General features: G+C 61.6%; 1 protein-coding gene across 1 annotated transcript; it reads right to left on the bottom strand.

Annotated features, from left to right (window-relative positions):
* Nucleotides 1–11625: 11625 nt before the first annotated feature.
* On the bottom strand, nucleotides 11626–17511 carry ENDOV (endonuclease V). The gene is given in 13 exon segments (XM_049768699.1): nucleotides 11626–11851; nucleotides 11952–12039; nucleotides 12883–13012; nucleotides 13241–13309; nucleotides 13586–13701; nucleotides 14314–14353; nucleotides 14436–14537; nucleotides 14539–14577; nucleotides 15748–15864; nucleotides 15866–15923; nucleotides 16251–16498; nucleotides 17317–17378; nucleotides 17478–17511. Coding segments are annotated over 13 exon segments (1167 nt in total). The 3' UTR covers nucleotides 11626–11787.
* Nucleotides 17512–18995: the final 1484 nt, after the last annotated feature.

Below are 18995 nucleotides of genomic sequence, written 5' to 3'. Positions count from 1 at the left end.
CCTGGGGAGGCCAACGTTCCAGTATAGTGTCCACTTCTATGACCCTGTCACAAATCCTTTACAAACAAGGACAACATCAGGGGAGGACTTTTGGGGAATGTTGGGTACAGGGCAGGAAAGGGTGGTAACATGGAAAACATGACCATGCCCTTAGAAATCCACACATACACCCCTTTACCCACCTACACACCCATTCATCCACCCAACCAACCACTCACCCATCCATTCACTCATCCGTCTTTACATCCACTCATCCACTCATCTACCCACCCACCCATCCGTTCATCCATCCATCCCTCCACCCATCCATACATTCAGCCATCCTTCCATCCACCCATCCATATACCCATTCATCCATCTACCCTCCTACCCACCCATCCATCCACTCATTATTCAATCATCCATCCATTTGCTCATTCCTTCAGTTATTCACTTGTTTACTCAGGATGGTCATCAGCAAACAGAAGTCTGGGTGTGGGTTTCTGCCAGGCTCAGGGGTTCCTCTGGAGGCTCAGTTCCAGACATCAGAGGGAAAAGACAGAGATGAGGGTGTATGCTCCTTGGGTTCCCAGAGGACTGGTCTGGAGGGGTGACCCTGTCTGGCCCTGCTGGTCTGGCCAAGGTGGGGGCCGCCTGCAGAAATGCGCCCAGAGGGCACAGTTCCACTGTGCAGAAAACTGGCCTCTGAGGGGAGCCGTAGCACATAGCACGAAGCTGGCTGTGAGCAGTCTAGCAGGCAAGGTCAGGGCCCGGGGGTGGGCAGGCAGGCAGGCAGGGCTCGACTGGCGCCCCCCCCCCCCCCCCGTATCTCTGCTGCATCAAGCCCTTTGGGAAGATGCAGGGAGTGATGACTGGCTGTTCTTTTTGGAACTAGCTCATTGGAAAGTGCTCGCATGCGTTGGCGTGTGGTTAGGCAGAACTGACAGGACATCTGGTCCCGGTGTCCCTCTATTCGCTCCTCCACGATGAAGGCAGGTCCTGTCAGGTGGTGGAACCTGGGTGAGACACTGAGCTTGGCACCATGAGCTGCAGAGCCCCTGAGTCAGTCCTGTTCTCTGGGGCCAGCTTCTGTGCTCGCCCTTGACTCTCTCTGAGTTCTGGAAAAGGGACCACTTCTCAGTGCTGCGGTCCCAGGGGGTGGGGGGGCGCTTCCTACTGCCAGCCACTGCCCACCCAGCGTGCAGGCTTACCCACAAAGGCCAGCACTATCCTCTCCTTTCTACTGTCTGAGCTCCTGGTCACATCCAAGAAGCAAACTGCTTGACTCTCCCTGGTCCCCCAGCCCTGTCATAATCCCAGGCTCCCAGACTCTGCAATCTCGGCCTGCCCTGGCCATGTCCCTGCCCAGCCGCTCCCGGGTCTGGCCCGAGCATTCTTGGCTCCGGGCTCTGCTCTCCAGAGTTCTGGTTGTCTAAGAATCGCAGAATGTGGGCGCAGATGCGGGAAGGAGGAAGGAGGATGGCGCTGCCAAGTGCCAGCCTGTGAGAGGGCAGCCCCCGGACGCTTGGTTAGGGCCAAAGCCCAGAGGCTCAGCTGGTCCACAGAGAATTGATTTCCTCCTTTCTCTCCCCACCCCCGGGTTTCACTGTCCCTGCGATGTCGGACATGCCAGGCAGCGTCCTTTGCACAGATGCCAAGAATGGGCTACTCCCCAGAAGGCGGCTACTAAAACTCCAGGGCAAAGCAAGGGCACTGGCATCAGGCGAGGCCAGTGAGGGCAGTGTTGAGTCTTGAGTGAGCACTGACACTCACGAGGGCTGCAGAGAGGGCACCCCACCTCCATCCCCCTACTCGATCCAGAGCCCCCAGTGATCCTCTGGGCACTGCCCCCCCCCAATCCAGGACATAGATGGGCAAAGGCTAGAGGGTCCTGATGCCTGGGACCTGGGGTTGACACATCAGGGGCCCCACATCAGTTTGGGGACCCCTATGGGAGTGGGAAACCCACTGGGTGGCCTGAAACAGCATGAACAGGCTCAGGCCGGGAAGGTGGGGTCAGGATCCCCCCAAACCCCATTTCCTCAATGACTCTTACTAGCTCCCAGCCTGCACCTCAGCCCTGGACCCTGCACAAGCCCCCTCTGGATGCTCCCCAGCTCCTGGAGATATGGAGGTGCTCAGCTCTGGTGAAAACACAGAAGTGATTCCCCAAAGGGAAGACTGATGGGAGGTTCCTTCTGGGGGTGCAGAGGAAGGCACCATGGTAGGGAGCAGGATGAGTTGCGGCCGGGGAGATGAGCTCTGGGTCCCAGCCTGGGGCAGGAGCAGAGACCAGGCTGGTTCCTTTTTTTTTTTTTTTGGTGTTTGGGCCACACCCGGCAGTGCTCAGGGTTTACTCCTTGATATCTGCTGCTCAGAAATAGCTCCTGGCAGGCATATGGGACACCGGAATTCGAACCAACCACCTTAGGTCCTGGATTGGCTGTTTGCAAGGCAAACACCGCTGTGCTCTCTCTCTGGCCCCAGGCTGGTTCCTTGATTCAGGAACCCATCAACTCAGGCAGCAGAGCAGAAGACGCCCCCTAAAGAACCTTTGGTTTTGTTTTGGAGCAAACTCAGCTGCACTGAAGGCTTACTCCTGGCTCTGTGCTCAGAAATCACTCCTGGCGGGCTCAGGGGATCCTGTGAGATTCCGGAGATTGAACTCGGGGTGGCTGTGTTCAAGGCAAACACTCCATCTCCACCTGCTGTGTTGCAGCCCCATGAAGAATGGCCTCGCAGCAGGAAGGGGGCTCAGACTTCATGCTCAGCAGGAAGTAGCAAGGGATGAGACAGACTTGGGTCTGAGGGGTTGAGGGAGGGAGTCAGGGCCGTGGGGGACTGGATCCTCACACTGACCAGGATGGGCTCCCTCCAGGGTGTCCACACTAGGCATTGGGCACCTCCACCTGATCTGAAGCCTCCTCTTCCTCCTCCAGGGAGCTTGACAGCCTGGACCATGGTGTCCTCTGTTGCGTCACTTGCCCAAATTCCTCCTCCTCGAGATGCCATCTTGGGTCCACCGGTGGGTACCTGGGAACTCAGGAAGCTTAAAGGAGTGCAGGGACCCCTGGCAGACCAGGTTCCCCACTGGTGGGGATAAGAAGCAGACCCCAGGCTGCCCTAGCAGCTGGCACTCAGACCCCGTTGAGTCCCCTTTTCTGTCCCTGCACCTGGGTCTGTGACACTGAGCACACCGTGAACGGCAGCAGGGGATTTCGGGAGCCACAACCGCCGGAGGAAAAACAGACTCTCGAGAGAGGTTTTTCTCTTGGGATGGGATCCAGAAACTTTGTACTTAAGTGTTTTCAACATATTTTTTTTTACATCAAACACGTGTTAGTTATGCAATTTAAATTTTATTTATTTGAAAGCCAAATTCTCCAGCCAACTGTACATCTCCCAGCTACAGTAACTTTCCTCAGAGTTGTGGAATCCTGGCGATCAGCATCCCGCGCCTGCTGCCACAGATCGTGGTCAGACAGCGCCATGGGTGGGGACGCAGGTGAGTGAGGCCCAGGACCCTGCCCTGGGAGCCCAGTTAAGGGGCTGGCTTTGAGGCCATCCAGCATCTGCCGACCCACACGTCTTAAAGGGGAGCGGCAGAGAACCCTGCCGAGCTCAGGGTGCCCAGGCGCGGAGGATCCCAGGAGACCCCCCTAGGCCTGCAATGCCTCCAGCCCAGGAGGGCCAGGAGGCCGATGGAAGCCTGGTGTGCGGGGCTGGCAACTGCCTGCCCCCCAGGACAGATCCGGGCAAGGAACAATCGGCCCAGTCTGCACACTGCCGCGCTGTGTTCCTCGAGGACGCAGCCGGGGAGCATGCACACACTCCGAGCCTGCACGCAGGAGGCCACGGGAAAAGGAGGCTGGCAGCGTAGCCCTGGCAACACTGACAGGAGCGCAGTGACCCCTGCTTGGACAGCCTCGCGCCAATTGCATCTGATGGCATGGGCCCCGCGGGGCACAGTGCGGGACTCCGCCCGCGACCTCCTGCTCTCGCACCCACCCTCGTGGCCCTGCCCGGGGTCAGGCCGCCAGTCCCGGGCCTTAGTGTAGAGGGAAGCCCGGACAGACATGGGCGAGACACTGGGGCGCCTAGGGTGGCCTCAGGGACCCTTCCACGCGGCACCGACTCCACCAAGGTGCTGCGTCTGCTTCGGGTTCAGGGGTCCAGCCTGAACTGGCCCTTCAGCCACCAGGTCAGTTCTGGGACCGGCCTGTGCCACACCTGAAGGCGACCGTGAACCCCGGGGTAGGTCAGGGCCCGTTCGGGTGTCCAGAACTTGGGCTGGGGTGTCTACCTAGCCCCAGACGCCAGCTCCCCTACATCGTGGAGCCTCCGCCTAGCAGGAGCCCAAGCAGCATCCTGGCCGCAGCCTCCCCGCCCGCCCAGGGTGTGGGATGAGCTGGGCCTGGGCACTTGTGCCAGTGCTGAGAGATTTAGCTGCCATATGCTCGGAAGCTGCTCTCGAGCATCCGCCACTGGGGCTATCCTGGCCTGCCCACCCCTGGCAGGTGCCACGCAGGCCTGGGTCATGTCAGTAGCGGCCTTGGCGGCCTCTGCCCGCCGGCACGTGCCCGAGGCTCAGGGTGGGCATCTGTTTTCCGTGTCCGTGCAGTTCGAGCATCTGTGGGCCCTGGCACGGGCAGGGAGAGCCAGAAGCTGAGAGTGGCCAGTCTGCCGTGTGCCTGCCAAGGGGGCAGTTCCCCGTGGGCCGGTTCCGTCTGAAGCCAGACAGGCTGAGAGGAGGCCCCGCCCACCCTTGCCCTGACACAGGCCCCGCCCACCCAAGACCCCGCCCACCTCATGCCCATTCATGCCCTGCTCTAGGCTCCACCCTTTCAAAAGCCACGCCCACCCAGAGAGGCCATCCCCATTGAGACCACGCCCCTTCCAGGGTTCCGCCTTACCCGAGCCCCTCCCCTTTCTGTGGCCAGGTGGCATACCTGCCTGAGCATACCTGGGGTGGCTCTGGGCACCCCGGCTTATGGAGATGCTTGTGCTCTTTGGGAAGGAAGAGCTCCAGGCTCCTCCTCACCCGCTGCTACCATGCGGAGTCCCAGCCCTGCCAGGCCTCCATCCCTCCCTGTCCCTCTCTCGGACCCGCCGGCTCACCAGCTGCCATCTGGGCCCGGTCAGCTCTGGCTCAGTCCCATTGGCACAGAGCTGCCTGGCCAGCTGCCTGCCAAGCCCACGTCCCTGTCCCGTCCTCCCTACTGTCCTCTCCCTGAAGAATCCTCTGTTCTCTGAGTCCTCCCCACAGTTTGCCCTGCTGTCCTCCCCAAAGTCCTCCCTGCTGTCCTCCCTGCAGCTCCTCACCCTGTCCAGTCCCCTCATTACCCTGAGCTAGACTCCCAGCCTCCCCACATGCCCATCCCAGGAGGGCCCCTCACTCTCACGGCCCCCAAACCTCCATGGGCCTGGGCTATGCCCTTTGGGTGTCGCTGGGCCTGTGAGGGGCGAGTCGAGTCCCAGAGCAGGGCATGCTGACCCCAGCTGGGCCCTGGGAAGTGCCAGTGGGAGGGAGGCCGGGGCTTGTTAGGTGTGGGGGTCCCCCTGGGAGGCACATGAGTGCAGTCAGACCTGGGCCAGCCTGAGCCTAGCATCCAGGGGGCACTGTGGGCTTGAGGCCCAAGGCCGAGCTTGTGGAAGCGACTTTTCAGCAAGAGCAGGAGATTTCTTAGAAGCAGAGTATAAATAAGAAACAAACAAAAAATTCTGCGGTGTGGGCTGGTGGCGAGGGGTGGGGAGATGCTGGGTGTTGAGGGTGGACCCCACGCCAGCCACCCGGAACCCTCGGGCATAGCAGGCCCTGGGCCTATCTCCCTGGTGCACAGGGTCTGCAGGGCAGGGCAGCTTGGTGCGGACCCCCATGTGGCACGGGGCGCCCCGGCTCCCAGGCCGAGCCTGTCTGAACAGACCGCAGCTCTTGGGGTGTGGGAGGCGTCTCAACACATGTTTGCAGGGAAAAATCCCATTTTCCTGCCTTTTTTCTTCTTTGCTATTTTTTGATTATTTTTCTAGATGACTTCATTTTAGAGGGGGGTGCAGGACAGAGAAGGAGGCCAGCAGGCGGGAGGGATGGGGGACGGGACGTTGTGGGGCCCACACGCCCTCAGAACCACGGTGGTGCTACCAGCCTGAGCCAGCAGGGCACTGACACTGAGCCGGGCCGCCAAGACTGTGTGGTTGAGCCTGTGCTGCCCCCTCACTGGGTCTCTGTTGGGAAACTCGAGACCCCCGTCACATGCTTTCATGTTGGGTGGTGCCAGCGTGGACCCTCCTTGAGAAGTGGCACTGAGACAAGGAGCCCTAGGATAGTCTGGCTCCCCCACAGCTCAGAGGTGCTGGCCTGGGGTCCTCCTACATGCTGCTGGCTGGGGCTAATGGCTTCGGTCTTGGAACCTTCCTGTTTCCTTGTCCTGTGGCACTTTCTTCAGGCAGGCCTCTGGGGTGCCCCTGCCTTGCATCAGGCCTGGGTATGGCCCCTGATCTGGGATGACCTATGGCAGCGAAGGCTTCTCCACCCACAGGCTTTGCTTGGTTTGATTTGGTGGCCAGAGTTTGGGGTGGGCCGCACATCTGAGTCCTGCAGACTTAGCTCTGGCCCGGTCAGGCCAGAGGGTGTGTTGGGCCTTAGGATGAGGTCTCCATGCCCCACGGTGCCCCTACCCCCCAAATCCTGGGCCCAGGTGGTAGGCATTACCGTGTAACCTCCAGAGTGGCCACTCCACATACCCATAGCTCTCTCTCAAGTAGGGACAGATTTGGGGCCTCAGCCCTGCACCAGCTCCTGTGTTCCCTGCAGCGTCCGTTCTATAGACCGCCCCCCCCCCCACATGCCCAGAGTTCCCCGGGCTCGGGACAGACCCCCAAGTTCCTGGCTGCTACCTTTTCCGCAACCTACCTGGAGGCTGAACCTGGAGGTGATGAGTGTGTGGCCCCCACTGCCAGCATCCCTTCCTGGCAGAGCCTGGAAGGGGGGCCATGGGGCTGTTACCAGGATCCCTGGTCTGTGTGTGGCCAGGCCGCTCTGCTCTGGTTCGGGACATTTGTCCTGTGCGAAACCTGGGGAGGCCAGATTGACAGGTTAGCAAGTCGCTCTGTGCCTTTGTCACCCCATCCTACTGAGCTCAGGCCCAGGAAGGGGCTCAGCCGAGGCCATGAGGCCATGGGGTGATGGGGAGCCCTTTCCTGCCCTGAGCAGCTGCCCCCAGCCCCCCAGGGATCCCTGAGCCCCTTGCCTGATGGCCCCCTGGACACACAGACTCCGGCCTGTAGTGCTGCCTCTCCCACCCCCAGTCCCCGCGGGAGGGTTCCTATGGCACCGGCCCCCGCACACTGAGCTCACCGGCAGCCCATCTGCCCTGACGCCTACTGCATGGCACCGCACAGCAGCCTGGCCCCAGGCCTCACCGCTCGGTGGGACCTGCAACCTGCCTCGGGCCCTCGGGGGCTCTGGCACTCCTCGATGCTAAAAATCATCGGTCTGGGAAAGAGCAGGGGATGCAGGCCCAAGCTACCACCAAGGAGGTGCCACGGGAGACCCCCCCAGGGCGAGCAGAGCAAAGAGGGCTGACCACCTGCTTCTCACGGCACCCCCCTGCCAAGCCCTGGGACCCTTCTGGCCCCAGCCCTGTCTTCTCACTTCTTCCCAAGAGGGGCAGGGGGAGACCATAAGTGGGGGGGGGAGTGGAGAAGAGCAGTGAGGGGAGGGGGAAGAGACAGGAATGTGCAGGCAGGGGTGAGTGGTGAGGGGAGAGCCTGGAGGATTGTGGGGCAGGGGTGAGTGGACACTGGGGAGTGAGCAGGTAGGGGTGAGTGTGGAGGGCTGAGGGGCAAGGGTGAGTGTGGTGAGCAGGCAGGGGTGAGTGGGGACAGGTGAAGAGTGGGGGTGAGAGTGGAGGAACAAAGGCATGGGTGAGTGTGGAAGGATGAGGGCAGGGAGAGCGGGAAGGGCTGAGCATGATCCTGCCTCGTTCCCTGCTTACAGGAACCTCCCAGCAGCCTCGAGCCCCCCAGCTTGTGCCCAGGCCCCCAGACCAAGGGCAGCCAAAGGGAACCCCAGAGGCAGGCTAGGGCTCTGCTGGGCATCTGGATAGCATGTTCAAAGCTGGAGTGTCTCAGGACTACACAATGATGCCCATGCCCATGGCCTCTGGCCCAGTGCCCACGGGGGGCAAAGGGACACCCGCAGTGCAGCCCATGACACCCACACCCGCAGCCTCTGAGCACATCCCCTCTGCTGCCTCTCCTTGTCTCTGCTCCCCAGTTGCACTCATGCTGGGCACACGCAGCCACACACAAGTGCACGGACATAGCCACAGCACACACTCACTCACGCACGGCCACACATGTGGGAAAGCACACGGGACACACGCAGAGGGACATGCGTACACACAGGCTCACTCACGTGCGGGCAGACGCGGGCACACACCACCCCTGCTGCCTGGCATCCTTGTGTGTTTTGCTTCCGCGGAACTGATGGGGACATGCTGCTCCCGGCACCCCCGGAGCTGCCGTATGTCCGTGTCATGAGTCAGCACCAGGCCTGTGCGGGAACGGGCTGCAGGAAGGGGCAGCGCACTCCGTGTAGGGCGCGGGTCTGGGGCGGCAGGGAGGGGTTTGTCCTGCCAGGGACACGGCCCGGACAACGGGTGCTTTCCACCATGGCAACATGGGAGGGAACCCCAAAGGCCTGTGACTGTGCGTGTCACAGTCCCCACGGGGCCTCTACCCAGCTTCGGCATGAGCTCCCCCAGCCCCTCTTCTGCTTTCTGTCCTTGCCTGGGGCCTGCCCCTCAACCCTGCAGACCTTCTCACCTCCCCTCACCCCTGCAGCCCCCTCCCTCTGCAGCTCCTCTGCCCCTGAAGTCCCTTCTTCCTTCCCGCTCGCCCTTGCAGCCCATCCATCCGACACCCCTTGACCCTGAAGCCCCCCTCACCACCCCATCACACTGCAGCCCCTTTTACTTCTGTTGACCCCTTTACCCGCTCCTCACCCTTGCAGCCCTGCTCACTCATCCCCTCGTCCCTGCAGCCCCTATCACCTCTACTGACCCCTTTACCTGGCCACCTTACTCCTGCAGCCCTGCACCTGCCTGCCTCCTCCCTGTAGCCCCCAGCCCTGACCCGCTCATCCCCACTGCAGCAGATATGAGACAGGCCAGTGAGGGCCGTGGTGGTGGGTGCAGAAGGGGGCCTGGCAAGCGGCCACCCAGCACAAGATGGCCCAGGTTCACCGTGCCCCTTTGGCAGGCTGCGCTGCAGGGTTAATTGACCGTTCCCGGCTGCCAGTGTGACGGACACAGCTGACATTTCCCTGGAGAGTTAACTGATACCCAAGTAATTTGTCACGGAGACCTCGAGATCCGACAGCTGGGTCCCCTACACTGTCGGCGTCTGTGGCCCAGAAACCAGGACGGTGAGTTAATGACGAGCCTTAATCATGGCTCCCCACCAGTCCTGGGGAGAGGAGCCAGCAGCCCTCCCACCCCATCTACTAAGCCCACGGCCCCCACCACACTCATCCTTACTCAGGGCGTCTGGACGGTCACTCTGCCCTCAGTGGGTGCAGGCAGGAGCACTCGGGCTTTGGTGTCTACACACCCCCTGATGCCACAGGAGAGCGGCAGGACAATCCTGAGCCAGGCTCTGTGACTGGAACTGCCCCCCAAAGCCAGCACCTCTCCCAGTGTCTGGGGGAGACTCCCTAGGGCCCCTTTTGGGGGATGGCTGAGGGAGGCTGGAGCAGGAAGCTGCCCTTTCCAATCTCGGCCTCAGGTTTCTGGGTCCAGCTGTCCTGGGGCATGTCCCTGTGGGTGGATGGTGGGAGGCCCCATGACCTGGCGGGCCAAACAGGGAGGGGTAGTGGGGGTGGCCGGGCCCTCTATAGGGCTGTGGAGCTTGTGCAGTGACAGAGGTGAGAAGCCCCCCAGTGCGGGTCACAGATGGAGGTTGCGGGACTTGTGTGGAGTTTGGAAAAAGAGACGAAGGGCACAGGCACCCTGAACCCCAAACAGGCAACAAAATCCAGAAAACAGATTTACGGGGGCCGGATTAATAGCACGGTGGTAAGGCGTTTGCCTTGCACGTGGCCAACAGAGGACAGACTCCGGTTCGAATCCCGGCATCCCATATGGTCCCCCGAGCCTGCCAAGAGCAACTTCTGAGCGCAGAGCCAGAAGTAACCCCTGAGCACCACTGGGTGTGACCCAAAAACTGAAAAAGAGAAAAAGAAAAAAAGAGAAAACAGATTGTACTGAAAGAAGCAGAGTCGAGGTGCTGACACCCAGGAGAGAAGAAAGGGGCAGAGATGCTATGGGGTATGGGCGTGAGGGGGTCTGAGGGTAACTGCTGGAGGATCCATCATGCTCAAACCCAGACAGGGTCAATATATCAATACTAGGTCCATATTTTGCTCCATCTCTGAAGCAGGAGGTGGGGCCAGCTCTTTATTTTGCGGGAAATCTGGAAGGAGGGCTAAGTGCCCTGAAGCTGCTGCCTCCATGAGACGGTGTCAGAGCCAGGCAGGGTCAGGCTCTGGCCTTGCCTGCAGCTGAACCAGGTTCGATCCCCGACACTCCAGAGGGACTCCCGAGCACCACCAGAAGTCAGCCCTGAGCACAGCTGGGTGTGTTCCCCAAACAAAACTGATAAAAACAGCAGGTGGACGAAAGCCGAGGCCCCAACCCCACACAGGGGTGCCCTCACCCTCTCTAGGCTGGGCTCGCTGCAGACCTCAGCTTGCTTCCCGGGCCTCCCAGATACCTTCTGCCCTCCACTTTTTCGTGAACCCTCACTGCCTCCTTCTGAGGCACCATTGTGGGAGGTGGACAGTACCCCCCGGCCCTGCTTGACTCCACTGCGGACATTGATGACCTAGTCCTGTGAGCGATGGCTAAGAAGTGGGGTACCCAGAATGTGGGGGTACCTACAGGCTGAGCCTCAGTGAATCACATGTCAAAGTCTAGGCAGGCTTGGTGGGGCAGTGCAGTGGGGAAGGCTGGGGTGAGGGGCTTCTCCACTTCCTGGGCAGAACCCCACATCTTCACTGTGCCAGAAGACAGGAGTGCCCACAGGTAGGCACTGCCAGGCACTGAAAGCTCAACACCCACCGAGAGGCTCAGATCGCCACATGTCAGGGACTTGCCCTCTGGGGGCTGTGCCCAGGGGCGGTGGAGCCAGTCCTGTCCCAGGGTGTGTGAAGGTCCTGTGGCTTACAGGACCCTATTTGGGTCCCGCATCTAATATGTGGCTGATTCCAGTTCTGGACAGCAGCTGGCTGGGTGCTGGGTAGTGCCATGGGGGCGTTGTTGAGAGTCTCCTATGTCCTCCCACACCTGAGCTGGCCATGGGAAGGGCCTGGGAAAGGAGCACCCCATTTCCACACCCCTCCCACTGGTCTCTGTGGCCCAGCTCCACCCTGCAGTTGCCCTGTAAGACCCGGGAACTCTGGGGTGTTCCCAAACTCGCTACTTCCACAAACAACCCTACAATTGGCCAAGCTCAGGTAAGAGGAAAACTGAGGCTGCCAAGGCAGGAGGGACCTTCCGGCAGGGGTTGGGCTGGGCCACCGCCTCGGGGACAGGAGACTGGCGGTCCAGGGCATGAGAGGCGTGGGCGCACAGGAGCAAAGCACAGTGACCCAGCAGTGAGGCTGTATTGCAAGAGCAGATGGGGTCTGGGCAGGGGCGGCATCCCGGGGTCCCAATCTCCTTCCTGCCCCTGGGAGGCAGGTAGGTTTCTCCAGCACCCCTGGAAGTTGGTCCTCTGGGATGCCATCGTCCGTCCGTCCGTCTGCTCTCATCCCCCAGGCTCCTCTGTGCCTCTCTGGGGACTTGATGTTGGCGATGGTGCCGGGGGGCTTCTGGGAAGGAGGGTGGGGGTGACCCTGGGGGCCCACAGGAGGCTGAGCCACCCAAGGGTCCCCATCCAGCCAGTTATGGGGGCGGCTGCTCCTGGCTCACCTGGCGCGGGTAGGCTCGGGGGTCGTGGGGTTACCCAGGGTCCTGCGGAGATGCTCACGGGAGCGGATGTCAGCCTGGGGGTGGGGGACTTGTGAGTTGTGCAGCCCCTCCAGAAGCTAGTGGGGTGCGGGGCAGGGCATTCAGGGTGAGTGTGTGGGAATGGGGGGACAGCTGGGCTCCTCCTGAGTTTTCTGGGCCCAAGAAGCATCCAGAAACAGAAATGTCTCTGTGGCAGAGTGGGCAGTGCCCTGGGGATGCCCAGGCTTTCTGTAGAAGCCCCAGGTAGCCAGGCAGGGGCACAGGCATCACTCCAGGGGAGATGCCGGGTCTGGGGGCTCCTGCAGGAGCCCAAGTCTGCTCCTGGGGGACTCAGCCAGGCGGAGGAGCCAGAGTGGCCCCCCATGAGCTGGGGGAATCTGGACTTCAGCCCATACCAGGGTCAGAATGGGGGGGGGCATGCAGGAGATCCGCAGGCCAGTCCCCTCCTTCCCGTGGACTGAGGTTGTGCCACTGGCGGCGTTCTTAGCCACACGTATGCCCCCTGAAGGCTGATCAGCACAGTGCAGCGGCGAGGCTTTGAGCCCTTCCAGGGATGCTGGGTGCCCGTCACCAGTTGGGGTGCCCCAGGCTCAGGCCGGGCACAACTCCTTGGTTTCAGACAACTGACTTGGCCTCTGACTCTGACTCAGGACCCACGGGGGATGGCACTGGGCATGGCTCCGCCCACTCTCCTGCCTGGTACCTTGAGACCAGCACAAGACTGGCCAGACTTGCAGTGCTGAAGGCTGCTGGGCACAGGGCCCTCTTTCACCTGAGGGCCTCCGCCGAGCCTGTCAAGGCACCTTCAGGGTGCCAGGCCCTCCTGGGGCAGCCAGTGTGGGGTGGGTACCCTCCTGCCTTTCCCCATCAGGGGGACAGCACCCCGGCCCACTGGGCACGGGCTCTGGGCTCTTGAACCTGCAGCAGTGGAGTGTTAGGCGCACAGCCGCCTCCAGGCTAATGCGGTGGCCCACAGACACGTTACAGGGGGCCTGGTGCTGTGCTCGTGGGTCCCTCAGGGCCTGGAGAGGAAGGGGGCAGTGCGGGGAGGGAGAACAGTGGGGATGCAGATGTGTGTGAGCAGGTATGTGAACATGTGTATGGTCATGTATGTGAGCTGATATGTGAGCCAGCATGCAGGAGTGGCAGTGTGTGAGTATGTGGCCATGTGATGCATGTGTATGCATGTATAAGAGAGCATGCAGGAGCCGATGCTGACCCTCAGGGCTGCCCCCATCCCTGGCACTCACCATGCCAGGATAGCCCCCAGAGGCTCCCGTGAGCGGGAAGCGGTCCACGGGTGTCTGCAGGAGTCTGATCTGGGAACAGCAGGTGTCAGAGCAGTGAGGCCCAGGAGCCGCAGGTAGAGTGGCCAGGCCGAGCCCCACAGCAGGGCCGGGCCTCACGGTCCCCCGCTATGCCACCACAGGGGTCCCAGGGACTGGCACTCTGCCCTCAGTCTCCAGGCCTTGAGAGGGCTCGAGTGGGCCACTGCAGACTCGACTGGGCTGGGGGCCGTGGGGAGGGTCAGGCTGGGAAGGATAACGGGGTACTGGGTCACCTCTGCACCCTTCCCGCTGGGGGGTGGCCCCCACCTTCTCCTTGTGCTCAGCATTGTTCTCCAGCCCATCCACCTGCAGAAGCTTCTTAGCCACCCCAATGCAGGGAAGATCTGTGAGGACACCGAGGTGGCAGGCCACCCCCCAAAAACCTGTAGGACAGAGGGTGCAGTTGGGACACCAGATAACAAGACCTGGGCTGAGAGCAGGACAGGAAGGCAGGGTGAATGTGTCCCTGTGGGAGGGCTCTGGCCTCCCCTCCCCGATGAAGGCTCAGGTAACTGACTGCCTTCTACATCTGCTCCACCCTCTCTCTCCCTCGATTTTCTGGGACCTTCCATCCTCTCTTCTGCTGAGGCTGTTGTGCCCCTGACCCCAACATGCTGGGGCTGCCTCCCAGCCAGGGCCATACTGAAGTGGCCAGGCACCTGCACTGGGCAAGGTATGCTGGCCCACAAATGCATCCAGAACATGTGGTGCTAAGCTCTGGCCCCCTGGGCAGTGGCCCTACAGTTTCCAGGGATGCACAGGGGCAGGTGCCCGGGCTGTTCCCAGGCTGAGGGCCATGCCCTGTCCCCGCCTGCTCAGATGAAAATGATAAAAGGGCCAGGCTCAGACTGGGTGCGCCTGGACATGGGTCAGTTCAACCAGCTGGCCCTGGGATGTCCAGGTAGATATGGGGCTGAGCAGGGGTGGGGCCTAGCCCAGAGGAGCTGGGGGTGTAGGCAGGTGGCAGGGTTGTCAGGGCTGCCTGGGGACGCCACCTCGGTGGTGGAGCACCCCGTTGCCATCCACGAGGAGAACCTGGAAGAGATGCCGGGAGTTGGCTCAGTCAATGTGTGTCAGGGCCCCAGAGCTGGGCATGTGGACAGGGCAAGCCGGGTACCTGCCTGGGGCATGAGGTGGGGCGCCTCTGCCTGCAAGCCGCTGCACTGCCTGGGCCAGGTAAGGGCGCCTCTCGGAAGGCCAGGAAGCCCGGGACGTAGGGCGGCCGTCAGGCTGACCACACTCTGGTCCTCGTGAACCACCTGCCACCACATAAGGCACGTCACCCTTGCAGGTGCCAGCCTCTAGCTCAGTGGGCACAGAGGGCAGAGCTGGGCAGACAGTCAGGAAAGTCAGCGGGGAGGGAGGGAGGGGAACATAGCTGGTCTTGTGGCTATGGTGCTTCGTGGCCACCAGGCGCCTCAGACCCACAGGACGGGGCGCCTCAGACCCACAGGACGGGACCGCCTCAGAACCACAACTGCCAGCACCACAGGCAGGAGAAGCCCAGGGCCACAGGGGGCTCGAGGGGAAGACATGACACACAAAGCGGGACATGGTGTGCCGAGGTGGGTGCTGGTGGTCTGTGGAAGTGCACTGGGGATAGGTTGAGCTGTGTCTTCAGCACAAACATGGTCACCAAGTGTGTGGGAAACGGGTCTGGCATCGGGGAACTGCAGCTTGCAATATCATGGGGATCCCGGGGCAGCGACCAGAAGGGACATGGAGATGTGAAGGACCCCAGCAGGCTTGGGAGACTCTCCTGCTGTGACTGCCCAGCCACTGTGCTTTGGGGAAAGCAGGTCCCACGCTACCTCTCCAGGAAGGGGCTGGGGCTCTGGAGCCCCATTTCACAGGGGGCCTCCCGGTGCTTGGTGCTAGGCAATGACACTAGGCCAACCGGAGTCCTAGACTCTGAGGTCCTGCAGTGCGAGGGAGTGAGCCTGATCCGAGGGAAGGTCTCAGTGGCCCTGGAGTGTCTTTTCAAACCACTTTAGTGAGCTCCGTGAAGTGCATTCATTGAACGAGCGCGATTCGTTGTGTTCAGCACTTAGTCTGGCAGGCCTCCATTTTAGGGCCATTTCCTTCACCCAAAATAACTCTGCTTGCCTGGGCCTGAGCTGCTTGGTGTCACCCCTAAGCCCTGCAGCTGTCAATAATCCCAGCTTGATTGTCTGGGGGCGGCCGGCACCAGCCCCAGCGAGACCAAGAGAGAGAGGAGCCGGGGTGGAGGGCAGAGCCAGAGCGGAGGGGCGGGCAGGGGGGCGGCCGGGCCTGGCACGGGACCGGCCTTGGGGTTCCGGGCCTGCTCTGCGCAGAGGCCCTCAGCCCCGCACCCCATGGGGCACCGGCCAGCAGGGTTGTCCTCGGAGCCTGGCCACAGGGGCTGGGGCTCGGGGCGGCCCGGCCGTGGGGGCCCCCCGGAGGGTTACCTCCAGCTCGGGGGGTAGCCTGAGCACCACCAGGGAGGCGCAGGCGAGGCCGCCGCCGCCCTTCCGCGAAAGACACGTCCACGCCCCGACCCTGCGCAGCCCCGAGAAGTCGGGGTCCCCGCTGCCACGCCTCGGTGTCCCCGAGCACCACGCGCGCCTTCAGCCGGGCTTGCTCCCTGCGCGGAAGACGCCCACACCGTGAGGCCCGAGCCCCGCGCCTCGACCCCCAGCGCCGCCCGACACGACCCCCGTCTTCCTATCACCGACGGCCCAGCAGCTCCCGGACCGACCCTCGCCCTATGACCCTTGAACCCCACCCCAGCGCCCAACCGGAAGCGGCGCCCCAGTCAGGCGGACTACAACTCCCGAAGGCCCCCCTTACGGCCACACCGGAAGTGGCGTCCCGCCCACATCGGCCGAAGGAGCCGAGAGGCTCCGGAGGCCCGCGGGGCGCCCCGTCCCCCCGAGCGCCGGGTGCACCTATGCGTCCTCGACCACGTTACCCGTGTCCAGAGCTTCCAAGGGTTTTCCATCCGGTGGCCGCCCCGCCGCATCGGCCATGCGCTCCCGGTGGCATCGCTTCCGCGTGCGGCCACTTCAGGTCGGACGCCGTTGCGTTCACTTCCGGCGCGCGGCGCGCGCAGCCTTGGCGTTTCCGGGCTTCGGCCTGTTCTGCGGGGCCTGGTTGGGCCCGTCGGCTGGCTCTTGCTCCGGGCGGGCGTGACCCGGGGTTCTCACTGGGTGCTCCCCTCTGCACAAGGCCAGGCTAACCCTGGTCGTGTTCCTTTGCTCCCTCTTTCACAGCAGATTTTTTTCTTTGTGTTGCCCCACACCACTAGGTGCTCTGGGTCAATCTGTCTCTGTGCGCAGAAATCGCTCCTAGCAGACTGGGTGGGGGTGGGGGACCCTATCTATGGGATTCCAGGGATCGAACCCGAGTCAGCCTCGTGCAAGGCAAACGCTCTACTCCCTCTGCTGTGGCCCTGGGCCCCTGCAGAGATATTTTGGTCCCCTTGTGTTCCTTCCTGAAAGTCTGCGAGGTCAACACTGACCCTCCTGCCCAAGTACTCAGGACCCCGGTGGTGCTGACTTGCCCTAAATGGAAAGACAGTAGATGGGGGTGGGTTTGCACTAGCGTCCCCTCCTCCAGGGGCAGGGCTGACCTGCCCCTCAGGTCCTTCTATAGTAGCTCTCACCCCAGGCTGACATAAGACCCCCAGTGACACACAGCAACCTGGAGTCTGGATTGCAGTAGGACAGAGTTAGAATTGTGACCCTAGACCTCCTCTTGGAGGAGCCCACTCAGGAAGCGGTGGGCTGCATAGGGTTCCTGTCTACAACTTGGGACAGGCCTGGCTGTAACCAGCCACTTCCCCAGCCCCTCAGCGGGGCCCTGAGCACAATCCTATTAGAGGTCCTGTCCTGCAGGGCTATCAAAAGGACATGTGGGAGCCACCTCCCTCTCAATAAAGCCACTTGAGGCTTGGGGTGCTTGAGTCTGTCACCCCCACTCGGAAGGGGCTATAGCCGCTGCCCCCAGGACCCCCATGATCTCACAAGCTGCAGTACCCTGGTGCCAGACCACATCATGTCCACATAGGGAGAGGGGATGAGCTGGGGGCCCTTCCCAGCTTGAGGGTGCAGGGGGATAGGGAGAAAAGGGGAGTAGGCTTGAGGGCAGGACTTGTTGGGAGACTTGGTGGCCCCTTAGGAGGACATGCTTGACCCACGGCCGGCAAAGCTCGGTCCCAGGACTGCTCCCATTGAGCCCATTTACATGCTCAAGCCCAGCTGGCTTGCAGAGAAACTGCATAGTCCCAGAATCCAACCAGCAAACCCCACAACCCAACCTGCACCCCATGGATGCCCCCGGTACACATCTCCCTGTCCATGAAATCGCCGCCGCCGCCGCTCCCCCCATGTGGCTGGGCCTTATCACACCTTTCAGTGGGGCTCCCTACCAGGCAGGCGACAGGTGCTCAGCACTGGATCTCAAAGGGCCACGTGACCCCCAACCACTGGGAGGGCTTCTAGGGTGCCTCTCTCCACCCTCCGCCCCAGAATCTGCCTTCAATGTTTTGTCTGCATCTGCTTAATCGCCTTATTTATTTGTGGGCCCACCCAGAGGTGCTGGGGAGCACTGTGGTGTCAGACACAAACATACACATGCAAAGCTTTGCTCAGCCCAGGCCCAGGACAGTGTCTGCAGGAACTGAGGTTTATTAAACAGGCACAGGAAGAGGTGTGACCGGGCATCTTTGTGGAATGGGCAGTGCTGGTCAGAGGGCTGGGACCAGGAACAGGGCAAAGGGCACAATTTCCCTGAGGATGCCCAACGCCCACCCCAAAAAAGGCTTCACATCAAGAGACTTGCTACCCCCTGCCCTGTACAGGCAGCACCTGAGGCACAGGCAGAGATGGAGAGGCACTGCACCTGTGTGGCTGAGGTTAGGCAAGTGCCCCTGTAGGGAGGACAAGGGGCCGTCTCCACCAGGCAGCATCCCTGGAAGATAGTGTGTTGGGCACGGCCCCATAGCCCTCACTGGGCCACTTAAGACTGTCCCTCCAGGGCCAGAGTGATAGCACAGCAGTAGGGTGTTTGCCTTGCATGCCGCTGACCCAGGTTCAATCCCTGGCATCCTATATGGCCCAGAGCCTGCCAGGAGTGATTTCTAAGCACAGAGCCAGCCAGGTGTGGAAAAAAAAAATCAACGAAACAAAACAAAACAAGACTGTCCCTCCAGGACGCTTCATCCTGACACTCCTGGGCCGTGGCATGGGGACGAGTGTGAAGTTCAAGAAAAGGTATCAGGGAGCTTGTCCCTGTCTGAAATGCCATCAACTATCCACTCGAAGTCCCGAGGGAAGAATGGGCCCCTTGATGTTCAAGGCAGGCAGATCCTGAGTGCCGTGGTTGACCTGGACCCCTCGTGATAGCTGGAACTGTCCCGCAGAAATGCCAGAAACACGTTCTCACCCAGGCCCCACGATGCTAGGCTGCACCTCAGGAGGGCGGGTGGCTGCCAGGCCCGGGAGGCAGCCCCAAGCTTGAGTCTTGGTCTAGGCTCCAAGCAAGGGAGCCTCTGGCAGTGAGTTGTGGGGGCACTGGGGAGGCCGGGCTGGGTCGAATTTCCTTAGGAAATTTTGCAGGAGCAGATGAGACTGGAGTCAGTCTGGCTTAATTCAAACCAGGAGCCAGGGATCCCGCAGAAGGGATGCTGAGGTCCGCTCCAAGCACCAGCAGGTCA

Source organism: Suncus etruscus, chromosome 1, assembly GCF_024139225.1.
Source record: "Suncus etruscus isolate mSunEtr1 chromosome 1, mSunEtr1.pri.cur, whole genome shotgun sequence".
Classification (NCBI taxonomy): Eukaryota; Metazoa; Chordata; class Mammalia; order Eulipotyphla; family Soricidae; genus Suncus; species Suncus etruscus.
This window is presented reverse-complemented; position numbering and strand designations above follow the sequence as displayed.